Source organism: Gallus gallus, chromosome 12, assembly GCF_016699485.2.
Source record: "Gallus gallus isolate bGalGal1 chromosome 12, bGalGal1.mat.broiler.GRCg7b, whole genome shotgun sequence".
NCBI classification, from domain to species: domain Eukaryota; kingdom Metazoa; phylum Chordata; class Aves; order Galliformes; family Phasianidae; genus Gallus; species Gallus gallus.
Window position 1 is genome coordinate 13,323,081 of NC_052543.1, and position 14,152 is coordinate 13,337,232.

At 53.6% G+C, this 14,152-nt stretch overlaps 1 protein-coding gene across 1 annotated transcript; it reads right to left on the reverse strand.

Moving 5' to 3' along the window:
- Positions 1 to 1,025: 1,025 nt before the first annotated feature.
- On the reverse strand, positions 1,026 to 3,881 carry FEZF2 (FEZ family zinc finger 2). The gene is made up of 5 exons (XM_414411.7): positions 3,595 to 3,881; positions 2,428 to 3,278; positions 2,215 to 2,349; positions 1,982 to 2,114; positions 1,026 to 1,609 (listed from the first exon to the last, which is right to left on the reverse strand). Exons 2-5 carry the CDS (start codon positions 3,220 to 3,222, stop codon positions 1,347 to 1,349), a joined length of 1,326 nt encoding a protein of 441 aa, XP_414411.2. The 5' UTR covers positions 3,223 to 3,278; positions 3,595 to 3,881; the 3' UTR covers positions 1,026 to 1,346.
- Between the last annotated feature and the right edge of the window lie 10,271 nt (positions 3,882 to 14,152).

Sequence of the window (14,152 nt, forward strand, 5' to 3'; positions counted from 1 at the left end):
GCCGCTATCCGCTTGCGAGGGGTTGAGCTACAGCCCCTTCGCTCGGGGACGGATTCCCTCTCTCCTAAGGTTTTCAACAGCGGTGACTTATAGCGACGGGGATTCCAGTTATTATTATTCATTTCTTTCTAACCCGAAACTCTCCCCAAAAGTCTTTAAAACAAATTCTCCCCCGATCGTTTCCCCGCTACCAGCATCAATGCGCATCACTCTCCGCGCCTCACCCGCTCCAAACCATCAAAGCGATCGTTTTGGTAGCGAAAATACCCCAAAACTCGAGTGAGGAGGAGATCGGTCCCGGGGGCTCGGAGCACCGCTCCCAGCACCGCATCCCGCAAAGGCGCAGCACGGGGTCGCCTCCCGGCCCTGCTCTCGGCGCAGAGCTGTGCTCGCCTTCGCCTCCCTCCGTTTAATCGCTCCATTAAGCGGGGAAAGGTGAACTCCCCATCGCGGCGTCCCCAGGCATTCGGGTGTCGCGCTCGTTCCCTGCTTCATTGGCGAGCCCGGCCCGAGCAGCACGCAGAGATCAGCCTCGTTTCTCCGCTAGAATAATATTGTTCCTAACGACGTGGCCGGAATAGACACTTGCATATTAAAAGTAGGGAAAGGGGGGAGCTGAGAAGGGAATATTTAGTGTAATCCAAGTGCTTGATTATCCGTATTCTGATCAAAAAGAGTTTCTGAGGCCTGCTGGGAGTGATTAGATTAATGTAATGCGGTTTGAAGGGTCTGTGTTTTCTCTCTTAATTTGGGTCATTACTCGGAAAGCGAGCGTGAGATCACTTCATCTGCATGCGGGGAACGGCACCGAGGAGCAGCCGAACAGCGCCGGAACGAGAGCGGCCCCGGGAAGCTGCGGGTGCCCTCCGTGCCCCTCTCTTTGGGGTGGCCCCGCCCGGCCCCCTCCTGCCCTGCGGCCCTCACTCGGGCTCCTCCGGGCCCCACACACCGCATCCCCACGGGGCCGGGCAGCACCGCTCCACGCGGCTCGGGGCCGGAGTGGGAAATGAGACACCTACGAAGGGCCGGTTTATTGTCCCATGATAGATTATATATATATAATATATATATATTCCTCACTTATTCGAGCGTACATTTAAAATGGAGATTTACAGACACGTATAAAGAGCGCTGTCCTGGCGGGGGGGGAGAGGGGGGGGCAGCCGGCCCGGCCCCTCTTGGCCCGCAGCGCCGTTAAATAGGATTCCTCTTATATACAGCTGCAGCTCAGGGTCACTTGCTACCGGCGGCTGAGCTCGCTGGGGAAGAGACAGAGAAGCGAAGGCTGCAGTTGGGATGGGTAGCGGCGGTCCGGGAGCTGTGCCGGCCCTTGGCTGTGCCGGCCCTTAGCTCTGCCCGCTGCGCGTTGGGTCCCGGGGCGGCGGCGGAGGAGCGCTGGAGACGCTGTCGTGCAACTTTCGGACGTGCTTCTTTAAATCAAAGTTTCTGCAAAATCCTTTGCCGCAAGTGACGCACGTGAAGGGCTTCTTGTCGTTGTGGGTGTGCATGTGGAAAGTCAAGTTATAGATCTGGTGGAAGGCTTTGTTGCAAATGGTGCACTTGTACTGCTTCTCTCCGCTGTGGGTCAGCTTGTGGTTCTTGTAGTTGCCTGCGAGGGAGGAGGAAGGTGGGAAAGGGGTTACCGAGGGCGCCAGGTGAGGGGGGCAGGAAGTGAAGCCCCGCGCCCCGTCCCGCTGTCAGAGCCGCTCCGCGTCATCGCCGGGGCACAAATGAGGGCAGGGTCAGCCCGGTGACCCGCGGCAAATGGAGAGCGCCCGGGATTAGGCCCGCGGCCCCGCACCTCTCATTTAAAAAGCATTTCGGGAGCCCCGGCAGCGGTCCCCGCGCTGCGGCCCGGCTTAGGAGAGTAATTGGGAGCGGCGGCGGCGGCGGCTCGGCCCCGCACCCCCGTTCCTGCAGCCGGGCAGGGCCCGCTAAATCCCCGCTAATGATGACGGAGTCCCGGCCCGGCCCTGCTCACCTTTCTGGTGGAAGCCCTTGCCGCAGAACTCGCAGACGAAGGGTTTGTAGCCGGCATGGATGCGGATGTGGGTGTTGAGCGTGGAGCTCCTGTTGAACGCCTTCCCACACTGGTTGCACTTGTGGGGCTTCTCCTGCGCGAGGAGGGGGGAACGGGAGGGGACGAGAGGCCCGTTAAGGACTGCGGGGAGAAGCCGCCCTCTACCCCATTCTGCCCCTCACCTTCCCACCTACCTGCGTGTGGATGATTTTGTGCCGGCACAGGGTGCTGGCTTGGCGAAAGCCCTTCCCGCAGACCTTGCACACGAACGGCCGAGCCCCCGTGTGCACCGGCATGTGCCGGGTGAGGTTGTAGTGCGCGTTGAACACCTGCAGGGAAGCAGCGGTGAGGCGCGGCGGGGCTGCTCCTGCACGCTCCGGCCCCTCCCGCACCCCCGTTCCCCTTACCTTGCCGCACACCTCGCAGGTGAAGTTCTTGGGTTTGCCCTCCGCCGTTCCGCCGCCGCCCCCCCCCAGCTTTGCGTGGCCCTTGGGGGGGCCGCCGCGCTCCGCCGCCGCCGCCTCCTTCATCACCTGGTCCAGGTGGCCCGGCAGCCGCTCCTTGTGCGCGAAGGGCGGCGGCGGGGGCAGCTTCTCGGCTGCCAGCCCCGCCAGCTTGGCGTTCTCCAGCAGGAAAAGCTTCTGGTGAGCCGAGAGCCCCCCCGGCGGTGGGGGGCCCAGCAGGCCGGCGGGGAAGAGCTGTCCGTGCAGCAGGTCGGCCGGGTGGTAGGCGGCATCCAGGTAGTTGAAGTAATAGAGGGAGCGGGGGGCTGCCGGCACGGCCCCCGCTTGGTGGATGACCTGCGGCTTGATGAGCCGCCCGCTGGGCTGGCCCAGGGCGAGCTCTGCCTTGCAGCAGACGCCGCAGTTGGCTTTGCAGAGCCCCCCGGCGCCCCGCAGGCCGCTCTTCCACAGCTCCGAGTAGTTGAGGAGAGTCTTGGAGGGCACCTCGTAGCCCAGCGGAGGGATGGGGATCACGCAGGGCAGCGGCGAGCACAGGCTGAGCGGCTTCTTGCCCGCCTCCGGCTCCGGCCCCGGGCCGCCGTGCCGCTGCTCGAAGGCTGCTTTGGGCTCCGACGTCTTGGCCATGATGCGCTCGATGGAGAAGGCCAGGCTCTTGGACGGGTTAGCGGCGGCGGCCCGGCCGTCGTGTCGGGGGCAGGGGGAAGGCATGACCGTCTCCAGCGACCCCGAGCTCGCCATGGCTCTGCGCCGTGCGGGAACTTGGGCTGAGCGGCCGCTCGCTCCTGCGCTCGGCTCTGCATTCCAGAAAAGCCAGGAGACAAATCAATTTAATAAGCACCTTGTTCTCTTCCCCCCCACTCACCCCCCCCCCCCCCCCCCCCCACCGGCACCCCCTCCCTATTTACATTCAAATGAACATATCCAAGAACAATGGCACGTAGGGTACCAGATTACTGCTCATTAAGCGGAACACGCTAAAGTAACATGCGAGCTAGACCTTGTTAGTATTTAAAAGGGAGGGGGGGGAGGAATACAGAAGAAGCGCCCCCAGCCCCTGCCGCCCTGCCCAGCCACACCGACGGGGCGCGGAGCTGCCTCGGCACCCCTTACCTTAGCCCGGCTCCGACGAGACGCATCCAAGCAGCGCGGTGCGGCCGCAGTCACATTTTGATAGCAAACATCTTCCCGAGCGTCAGCTCACCGCCTCGTACATTTAAAGCTGACATCACATGAAGTCACTTGGAGCAGGATGACATGGGGATGCCACCATGGATCTTCCCCGAGCCCAGGCGCCGGGCTGGAGCGCGGTGGGTTGGGGCAGGGAGAGGAAGAGAAGCCCCCCCCCTCCTCCACGCACGATTTCCTTCCAGTTTAAGACGCTCAAATCGCTCGTGTGCGAGCTGGGTTTTTTTTCCCCTCTCTCTCTCTCTCCCTTCTTAAAAAGCAACTTGCAAAGCAGAGGAATCGTTTTGCATGTGGCAAATTAGAAGGCAAGTGCGATTCACAAGTTGGGTGGAAAAGAGTGCTCCAGTTCTCGCTGGGGTTAGAGGAGCCGCTCGGAGTGAGCGTGAGGATTTTTTGCTTTTTATTTTTTTTTTTTAAGAAGGGGGAGAATGAATTTTTTTTTTCCTAAAGCGACTACCACGCAACCGTGCTCGAGTTATTTTGGCAACCCATCTGCAATCAGCTCCGTTGCAACCGAGCTGGAAGATAATTAATAAATTGTCACTTATCTGCGAGCCTCCCCAGCATGTATAAATTAATAGCCAACCCATTAATTAGGACGGTGTATTAATGTTAATTAAACTAAGTTTAATTCCACCCCCCCCCCCCCCCCTCCTCGCAGAGTGGTTGGTGATTAGCCTTAAATAAACGCGGAGGGGGTCGACTGGGTTGGGTTTGTGCTGCTTTAAAAAAAAAAAAAGAAGAAGAAGAAAGGGAAAAGAAAAGTAAAAAGGGGCAAAAAGAGAAAAGCGGCCGTGCGCTGCGAACGGGAGCTTTGCAAACGCTCACCCCGAGAGGCGCCCGCATCCCTGAGCGTGCAAGCGGGTGCATCTCCCTTTCCCTTTTAATCATTTTCTTGCCCTCTTCCCGCTCCCCCCTCTCCAAATACACGACATTATTGCGGCCGGGTGCCGGGCTTCCTTCCTTCCCTTCTCTAATTAGAAGGAGTTGGGGCGGGAGGGGAGGGTTCGCAGAACCCTCGCGATGTGAGGAGCGGAGCTGGGGAGCCCACCTGGGGGAAGGGGCCCGGCCCCGCAGGACCCTCTCGGGGCCATTCAGCTCGAGCGATTCTCCCCCAGCGATTCACAGCGCTCCATTCTCTTTCACTGGGAGCCACTATAGCGCTGCGTGGAACCTGGTTTTGTGTGTTTCTAAAATAAAGGGGAGGATTAGCCGGGGGAAGGGATTGGGGAGGGATGGGGGGGGGGAGGGAGGGGGGAGCGAGGGGTTTAGATTGAGCCTGGCTAGAGATAAAGCAAGCAATGAAAAGACTCGTGTATATATATATATATATATATATATATACTTGTGTGTGTGTGTGTATATATATATATATATATATATATATTTCCGCCTCCCTCGCACGCCTAGGAAAGTTTGGAGGAATTCGGCGGTTTTGTGCGGCTCTGACAAAGCCGCGCCTCCTCTCCCCGCCGGGGCAGCTCGCTGGCGGCTGTTTGCAGACGGCTTTTTCACCTGCAAACCACAACATGCTGCAGAAACAAACTTTGAAAGCGGCGGCGGCCCGTGGGCTCCCGGCGGGCGGAGCGGAGCGCTGTGCCCCGGGCTCGGGGGGGACCGCCGGCATCGAGGGGTCATCCCGCATCTGCAGCATCGGTTGTCGCCGTCCTCGGAGCCAACGTCCCTGCCCTAGCGGTGGTTGTAAGGGATGGAGAGAGCCATCCCGCTTCTTGGGACGATCCGATCCCGACGTTTGGCTGCGGGAGAGCCCCGAGCCCGGCGGCGGGCAGGAGGCGGCTGGGCTCCGCTCGCTGCCGGGGCTCGTCGGCTTCAGCAAAGTATTTAATTAGCCTCCACAAACTTCTTTTCCTCGCCTGCAGATTATACTGAGTGGAGGGTTGGGAACTATTTTACACCTTGCCACTCACATGTTAATTAATCTCTATCTAACCCTAATTGCAGTTTATTCAAGCACCGCTCAACAGCTCACCCACACAATAAACACTGGGGCTGCTTTTATCCATATTACTCCCCGCTCACACGTTGAGTAATTAACTCCAGTACCAACTAATAGTGCAAACAAATATTTTCTGTAAACGAGATGATTTCGGGCAGGATAAAAGAGGGCTGCGGAGCCGGGGCCGGGAGCTCTCTGCCAGCTTCCCCGCGCCTCCCTCACCCTTCCCGGGCCGTCGTTCCCGGGCCCGGGTGCTCTCCGGCCCGGCCCCCCTCCCGGCTCTCCGCTCCGCACCCCACCCTGCCCGGCGCAGCGGGACCCGCGGGCCTCGGGGCTCCCCGGGATTGAGGAGCCGCGGCGGGGACCCCGAGCGACAGCCCCGGGGCCGCCTCCTTCCCACGGCCCCGGAGGAAGCCCTCGCGGAGCCCCCGCGGAGTCCGGGGCCGGCCCGGGCCGTACCGCTGCTCCCGGCCGCGACGTGCCCGGGTGCCGCATGCCTTCTGCGGCCGGGCTTTGGGATCGCGGTTAAGACCCAGGCATCGAAGCTCAGTATTTTAATTGAAATCGCAGGTTTAGGCACAGCTGGAGGCTGTCTCTATCGATTCGACTTCTGCTGTTCCGGCAAGCGTATTAAAAATGACTGACTTTGATACAGCTGCCCCAGTCACGGCGCCCTGCCCACCGCCGCGCCTTCGCCCTCTTTGCACGGCGAGCTCCGGCCGGTGTCAGCGGCTCTGGGGGGCCGGGGGGGGGGGCCGCACGTCGGCTGGGATGCGGGGTTCGAGCCGCGTTCCGCCTCTCCTTGTCGGCTGCTCCCCGTCGGAGGCTTCATCCCTCACCCCAACGTTTGGAGGAGGGAAATGGTTTGAGGTTTTTTTTTTTTTTTTTTTTTTTTTTTTCCTCTGGGAAAGGCGCACCGCAAAGCCGTTCTCAACACACGCATTTATTTACAGTTATTATTTACAGTTGTTATTATTATTGTTATTATTTCTGCGTCTGCCTCTCGAGAAAAACGACTCCCGGTGCCCGGCCCGACAGGGCGGCCCGACTCCGTGCCCAAACCTCTCTGCCTTTCCTCCCCTTTTGAACCCACAGCCAATTTTCACGCTGGGAACAGCCTCACCCCGCAGCCCCGGCCCCAAACGCTCCTCGGGCGCTGACATCGAAATCCTCCAGCGGTGCCCCCGCCGCCTCCAGCAACCAAACGAACGGACCGCGTCCCACCGCCCCCGACGGCCGCCCGGCATCCCGCGGTCCGACCCCTCCTGCACGGCCGTGTTCTGCTCCGCTGGGAGATAACCTGGGATTCTCCTCGTTATTTATCGTGGCAGCTGCTTAAACTCCGCAGCGGAAGCTGCCCGAAGTTGTTAGCGTTACGCTTCGATCTCTTTCGGAAATTGTGGCTTTGATTTCTGCGCTGCTTTGCATTAGGTGTCTATATACACAGAAGTGTATATACACAGAAGTGTACGTATTTTTTTAATGCTTTTTTTTTTCTTTTCTTTTTTTTCTTTTCTTTTTTTCTTTTTCTTTTCTAATAGCGGAATATGAAAGGCACCCGAGTGAGCCATCAGCCCGGGCAATTAGAACAGGATCATCCTATCCTAGATTACCCCGAGGTGCAAGGAGCACTGAGTCCAACTCCAGGCCCCGTACAGGATCACCCCAAACCCTATGGCTGAGAGCAGTGCTCAACCCCGCTGAACTCCAGCATGTTGGTGCTGTGCCCACTGCCCTGGGAAGCCCCTTCCATGCCCACTGCCCTCTGGTGAAGAACCTTTCCCTAACCCCCACCTGACCCTCCCCTGATGCAGCTCCATGTTGTCCCCTCTGGCCCTGTCGCTGTCTCCAGAGAGCAGAGCTCATCTCCAGCTCTCCCTGCAGCCATGAGGGGGCTGCAGGCTGCCACAAGGCCTCCCTTCAGCCCCTACTTCTCTGGGCTGAACGAACCAAAGGACCTCAGCCACTCCTCGTACATTCTTCCCTCCAGGCCCTTCCCCATATCTGTAGCCCTCCACTGGGATTTCTGTGATCGTTTTATGTTCTTATTTTGTGGTGCCCAAACGGCGCACGGTGATCAAGGTGAGGCCACTCCGTGCAGAGCAGACCCACTCAGGGTCCAAATCTGCTCCTGATGTCACCACCTTATTTTCACTACCAGGTTAAGCAGGGCGAAACCCATGTCATATGTACACAGGGCCACATTCCTACTCAAGAGACACCTTGCCCACGTAGGTTAAATTTATAGCCACTTTGTTGGGTTTTTTTAACATATGTTTACCTATTGCTTAAATGCTTAATCATCCTTGATCATTTCTCCTTCTTTATCCATCCATAGAACCTTTGCTTTTCTGCTTCATCGTTTTGCAGTACAATGGATAAGGATTACCATGTGGGTCACTCCAAATTACTTTTGCTCTTTTTCTTCATTCCCATCGTTGTAGAAAATGTTCCCACTGTGGTATAGTTGTGTTCTGACAAAGTTGGTCAGTTTTCAGCTTTTCACAGATAAGTTTTGGGATTATTCCTGTACTCTCTCTGCAAAATGCAGTCTGTCAAGGAAGATCTTTGGAAAGGTAAATTTATCTGTGGTTTCAGAGCTATGGCACATCTTTGCTGTCAGTGCAAGATGTGAAGCTCAAGGAAGAGCTGAGGAGTAGCTAGTAAAAGATCCTTAAATATGAGGATTTATGGAAAATTACCCCAGGCATTCACTCTATGAAATCATATGGCCAGCTCTCGGTTCTCAGGATGGGGCTGCCCTTGCCAGTCAAGAGGCAGCTTCTGAAGTGGCTCCATGGCTTTGTGGTTCCATATCTTTGAATCTTTGTGGCTTTGAGACTTTGTGGCATTGTGTCTCGGTGGCTTTGTGCCAGGTGCAGCAGTGCAGGGCCGAGGGTGGTGCTGGGCTGCAGGGGAGCAGGGCTGTGGTGCTGCCCTCTGAGCAGTGCAGCAGCTGTAGCCTCCAGGCACTGCCCAGGGATGGCCCAAGGTGTTTATCTGGAGTTCCTTTTGCAGTGCTCAGACTCTTTTAGGACAAATTAGTGAGACACAAATTGGGCTATCAGGAGAACAAAGGCTGAGCTGGGTGAGGATGCACTTACCTGTTTGACTGCTTGCCCCTTTGTAATGAAGCATAATGGGACATTGTAATTAGGTTTTGGGGCACTGAGTGGGTCCCAAAGCAAGCACAATGGGGTTTTGGGAGCGCAGTGGCTGGTTGCCTTTGCCAGTGATGGCACAGAAGCACTGGCATTTTTAACCTGTATGTAATTGAAGGAGCTGGTACCTGACCTGCTCCTAAAGCTGCGGCAGTAGCCCCAGTGCAGAGCGGTTGGTAAAACACCATGGAACCAACTGCACGTACAGTGCCCTGATGGCAATCAGAGCGGCTTATGTAATTCTAAAAATGGCACCTCCCCACTTGCCACATCCCTTTCTGTGCATGCTGAGAGTCCTGCAGAGCTGCCAAACAGAAGCAGTTGAATGAACTCCTTTCTCTGCTCATTCCTCCTTCCGTAGCTCGGGGAGTGTGAGCCAGAACCTATTCTAGTTTGCTGTCAACAGGAATGGTTACGAACGGCTCAATCCCGACCGGGCTCTGTGCCCCAAATGCTGCTGTGAGGAGTGGTAGCACCGTGGGTGAAGGTCCCTCTGCTGGACTGCTGTGCTCCAAGAGTCAATGGCATCTTCCCTGTGCCAGGAGCTCACCTGGCCAGCGAGGGAAGGAAGGAGATGCTGCAGGGTGATGGCCATCCTTACTGCTTGAAAGAGTCATTCTCACATTGCAGTAGTGGGTCAACGCTGTGTTTCATCTCTGATAACTGAAACTGAAAGATGTCCCTTTGCAGTGTTTTGAAATGTGGTACTTTTTCATTTGGAAAGAGTGGGAGCTTTAAAATTTTCTTTTTTTTTTTTTTTTTCCTGTATTTGCTATTTAGGATAAAAGGTGGGAGGAAGTAGAGAAGGAGAATATAATGGGGGGATGGCCTTGTTCACACTTTCCTACTGAAAACATCTCAGAAAAAGGAGCAAAAAGCAGTGAGAATGGGTAGAAGCCCACTCCCGTTTTGTGTTTCCATTCCTTCCCTTTTTCACTTGAAAGAAGGATGGCCAAAAAAAAAAAAAAAAGGATAAGTGGGACAACCCCCACGTGTTTTGAATTATTCTCTTCTTAATGAGGTAGAGAAACATCTCATTTTCAAAATTCCATGCTTTTCAAAGGAAAAAAAATCAGAGGGAGAACCTTTCCAAAGCCAATTGCAGCTGCCATTCCTGCAGTCATTTTGCAGCTCCCCACTCGTCCAACTGGCTGTACCATGGGTCATATTGGTCAATATTTACATTTGCCTTTGCTTGGGCTGATGGTGGCTGGGAGGTGGAGCTGTTGCTTTGCAACCCTTCACATCAAGAATCTGTTTTTGTGTCTGTGATTTCAGCATCACAGGACGTGAGCTCAAAGAACCACTGAAACGTTCCCCCAGCAGCTCAAACTGGAAGTGCAGACCTGCTTATTGCAGGAAAAAACTTCAGTGTGTGACCCAAGTATTCCCCAAATGCTCATGAACACCCACAAATTCCATGAAAATACCCAGCAATTTATTTATTTGATTTAATTACGAGCTGAGGTTGTGATTTTGGAGTTGGGGGTGGCAGTGGGGCTGGTGATGCTGAACAAAGCAATGTAGAGAAACATGGGTGACCCATCAGCTGTGCGGTGCAGAGAGCTGCTCCAGCTCTTAGCACAACGCAGAGCATCACAGTGCCCCAGGGGGCTCTCAGACTTCTGGTGCCTGCATCCCACAGCCAGAATGGCTCATCCCTCCCTACTGGCTGGTTCCACTGAAGGCAGGTGTGTTGCAGTGAGCTTTAGCCACCCATCAGCGGTCCTTTCCAATCCCGCTTGGGCTGTGTGCTGGCTGACCCGTGTCCCTGCTGAAGGTGGCTGTGGCTCCTGTGCCTATGGGAGGCTCTGACAGCCTGGGCCGGACCCCTGGGATCAGCTGAACGCAGTCCTAAGCAGGACAGCCTTTGTTCCCCCCCAGCTGTCGCGTCCTCCAGGATCTGCAACAAGTCCTCGCTGCGCAGACCCCTCTTGTCAGTCCCCAATCTGATCTGACCACCTGGTTTGTTTTTGAATCGAGCACTCGAGTCATAACATTTCTGTTTATTTCAACAACTGTATTCCTTGCATAGGAAATGAGCCAAAATGGTCTAAGGCGGGGAGAGCAAAGCATGTCGTGGTTGTAATTGCTTTTGCTCTCCCAATATCAAATTTTATAGTATAATCAAAATCTTATTTTTTTTACTGCTGGACTCTGTTATTGACTTAATCTTCTTAAGTGCTCCTATTATTCCAGTGATTTCATCGTTGCATGTTGATTTTAATCTTTTGATCTCCATATTAGCTACTGCCTGCAACTAATTTGTTGCTCAGTGTTTTTCTTTGTTTTGACCTGTGAGGCATTTTCCTCATGGCACACAACTCTGCTGGCAGATTGCATATAATCTCTGCACTTTTTTTCTCCCATATTTTGCATAGTTACAACAAATGCAGATTTACAACTTGCAATGGAATATGTATCTTGTAGAACAGCTGAAGAAAATAGCACTCTGTGTTCAGCTCAGGAACCTCAGTGCACTTTGGATAAAGAGAACACCGCTGAATGCAGCTCAATGGGGAGAGGTGTCACACCGACTTTATAGCTACACAAGTTCAGAATTGTAATTTGTCATTGTAACTTCTCTTGTAATTCAGTAATTGTAACTTATCTTATATGGACTCAGGCATCAGATAGGTCCTGGAGGCATTGCTGGAGCTAAGAGGAAGGAGGCTGAGCTTTGTGAATGGTGTGGGGGACTCTCCTCAGCTTGACAAGAAGGTGGCCGTGTTGGATCGTGACACCACGGAGATGTTTTCTGAGCAAAAACTGGTGATGGCAGTCATAGCATTGAACTTCACAAAGTGTGGAGGGTGCAATATAGCTGAATAGTGTTCTGCTTGGCCATTCCATAAGTCCTTTTTTCCTCTGTGGTTTAACCTGTACTGATTTATTGGGGGCTTTGTTTGCTTTGGCATTTTTTTTTAAAGCTTAGAGGAGTAATTTTTGCCTTAGGTTTGCTGTGACTTTTTAAAAAAGAACACAGACTGAACACTGACAAAATCATCTCTGCTTAGCTGCGTGCCTATTTATGCTTCTGAAACCAAATTGTCTTCTAATATTTTTGACGTTTTGGTCACTGGAGAGGCAGAAAAGCAATTTCTAAGATGCCTATGGGCCAAGAGACATGCTTTACAGCAGAGGGGAAAGAATCTGTTAGTTGCTGAAATATAAAACAAATTGGATGAACAGCTGCTGACACTTGTCAGTCAAATAGTTGATAGCATTTTCAGTCTCCATGCCACATGCTTTAAGTAAGTCTGTCAAAGGATATTTTCGCTGGACTTCTCTGTAAATATGAGAGAAGTTTTGGCCTGATCTATCATTTAAAATTTTGCTGGCAGAGGAATGAAATTTTCCTCTTTCCCCAAAACTGATTGACATAACTGTACTGGCAGATTCTTCATCGAGGTGCAGTTGTACTGGCAGAAAGTCCTTTGACTGTTGGATCTTGTTCCGTCGCAGCGATGGGTTGAAGTGAAACAAGCAGCAGACCTTTGCATTTCCTAGCTGGGTTTGCCAGAGTGCTCCCATCCATCAGCAAAGCCTTTTAGATGCTGCCCAAGCTGCAGCTTTGCCCTACAGGAGCCTGAAGCCAAATCAAACCATAGTGCTTGACCAATGGGGGCTTTAAGCCCAGGCTTATATTGTTCAGACAACACCAAACCATTTTGGATGCTTCCTTGTTGTGGCGGTGCTCAAGCCTACAGTATTCTCAGGGTTATTGCAAAGTCTCTGAGCTGCTGTGCTGGGGTTTGAGGACATGTGAAAAGCTGTCACAGGATCCTTTCTGATGACAGAAACCCAGAGACATGTGTCCATCACTGCCATCTCAGGGAAGCACCTGTGTGGAGTGATGTGCAGCAGGGAGCAGCTCCTGAAGGCTGCACCCACGGTCTTCATTCAAAAAACTGAGCAGGGCTCACTGTTTTTAAAGGTGGCAGGTGGAAGTGGGCTGTGTTTTTGCCCAATATTTCATGTATTAAAAAAAATAGGGGGAGCCTGCTCCAGAGCAGAATCAAGCTGCTTCCCTCACTGTGCTCTGCATGACCGGGAGCGGAGCTGCAAATTTGGATCTTCCCTGGTGCTTTTTGCTGCTGCTCTGTTGAGCGCCCCAAGTAAAGTCTTCCCATTGCCTCCTCTTGAAGCTGAAGCCATTCGTAGCAGTATCTGGGGCAGGAGAAGGAGAGCAAGAAGAGGACATGAGTGTGCATAAGCAAAGCTCAGGAGCTCGGCTTGAGGTGGGCTTCAGGGTGTGCTTCAAGGCTCTGAGCATAGAGAGATCAGGATAGAATCTTAGAATCATTAAGGTTGGAAAAGACCTCTAAGATCACATAGTCCAACCACCAACCCATCGCCACTGTGTCCACTGAATCATGTCCCTAAAAATAGACAGATTGATAGATAGATAAGTCTATAAGGCTGTGGTCCCCAGAGGTACTTCTCCCCTCTGTCTCCACTGTGGGCAAAAATCACTAAGTGATCTGTTGGGTTACAGTAGGGGTTCGTAGCTTCTCTATACTAGTGCATCACATGGCTTATCACATGCAAGTGCTGCTGATTGTACATGGCTTCCACCCACTGGGAGCAAAGAATCCACTGATGTCCCTGTCCCCAGAAGGTGGTGCACACAGGTCACCATGGGCAGGTGGGTGTTGGACGTGTCAGGCATGGCAATCCAGGTGGGGCAGCAGTTAACCCAGTTAACCCAGCAGTTAAGAGCTTTGGGTGAACTCTGCCATGGAGAAGAAGGACCCAAACCCAGCACTGTAGGGCTCCACAGCCATCCCAGCCTCAACTGGGACCCAATACCTTCCATCTCTTCCCATTGTCTGGGGATTGTCTGTGACTCCTGGGCACTGGAAGATGCTTTAGTTTGATGCTTCCTTATGCCAGGCAGGATGCTCTCCAGCATATGCCTGTCATTTATTTGTGGGTGGTGAAGTCATGTCCTCATTCCCCAGGGTGGCAACAGGTTGCCACCTGTGGGGGTGAAGGATGTCAGCTCTTCTGCTTCTCTCTTGCCTGCTTTTCAGTTTCAGCTGGGAGTCTGCCCACGTACCCAGTGTTTGTAAATGCCCTGCAGGCTGCTGCCATTGGCTTCTTCAGGAGAAGATACAAACTGAAGCCTATTTGTGTGAGGTAAGTGTCGGGCAAGGCTAATGACCGTGTAATTGTGGGGGCTGTACCACAACAGACCATCAATTAGACATCCAAAGACAGGTGACAGGGTGCAGTGTGCAGATAATGGTGGAAACAACTGGGGTGGTGATAGTCAAAATGCTTGTGTACCTGGGGAATACACAGCATGGTCCCACCCTGACCTTTGGGAATAAATTGGGAAACCATCTTCTAAATTAATAAA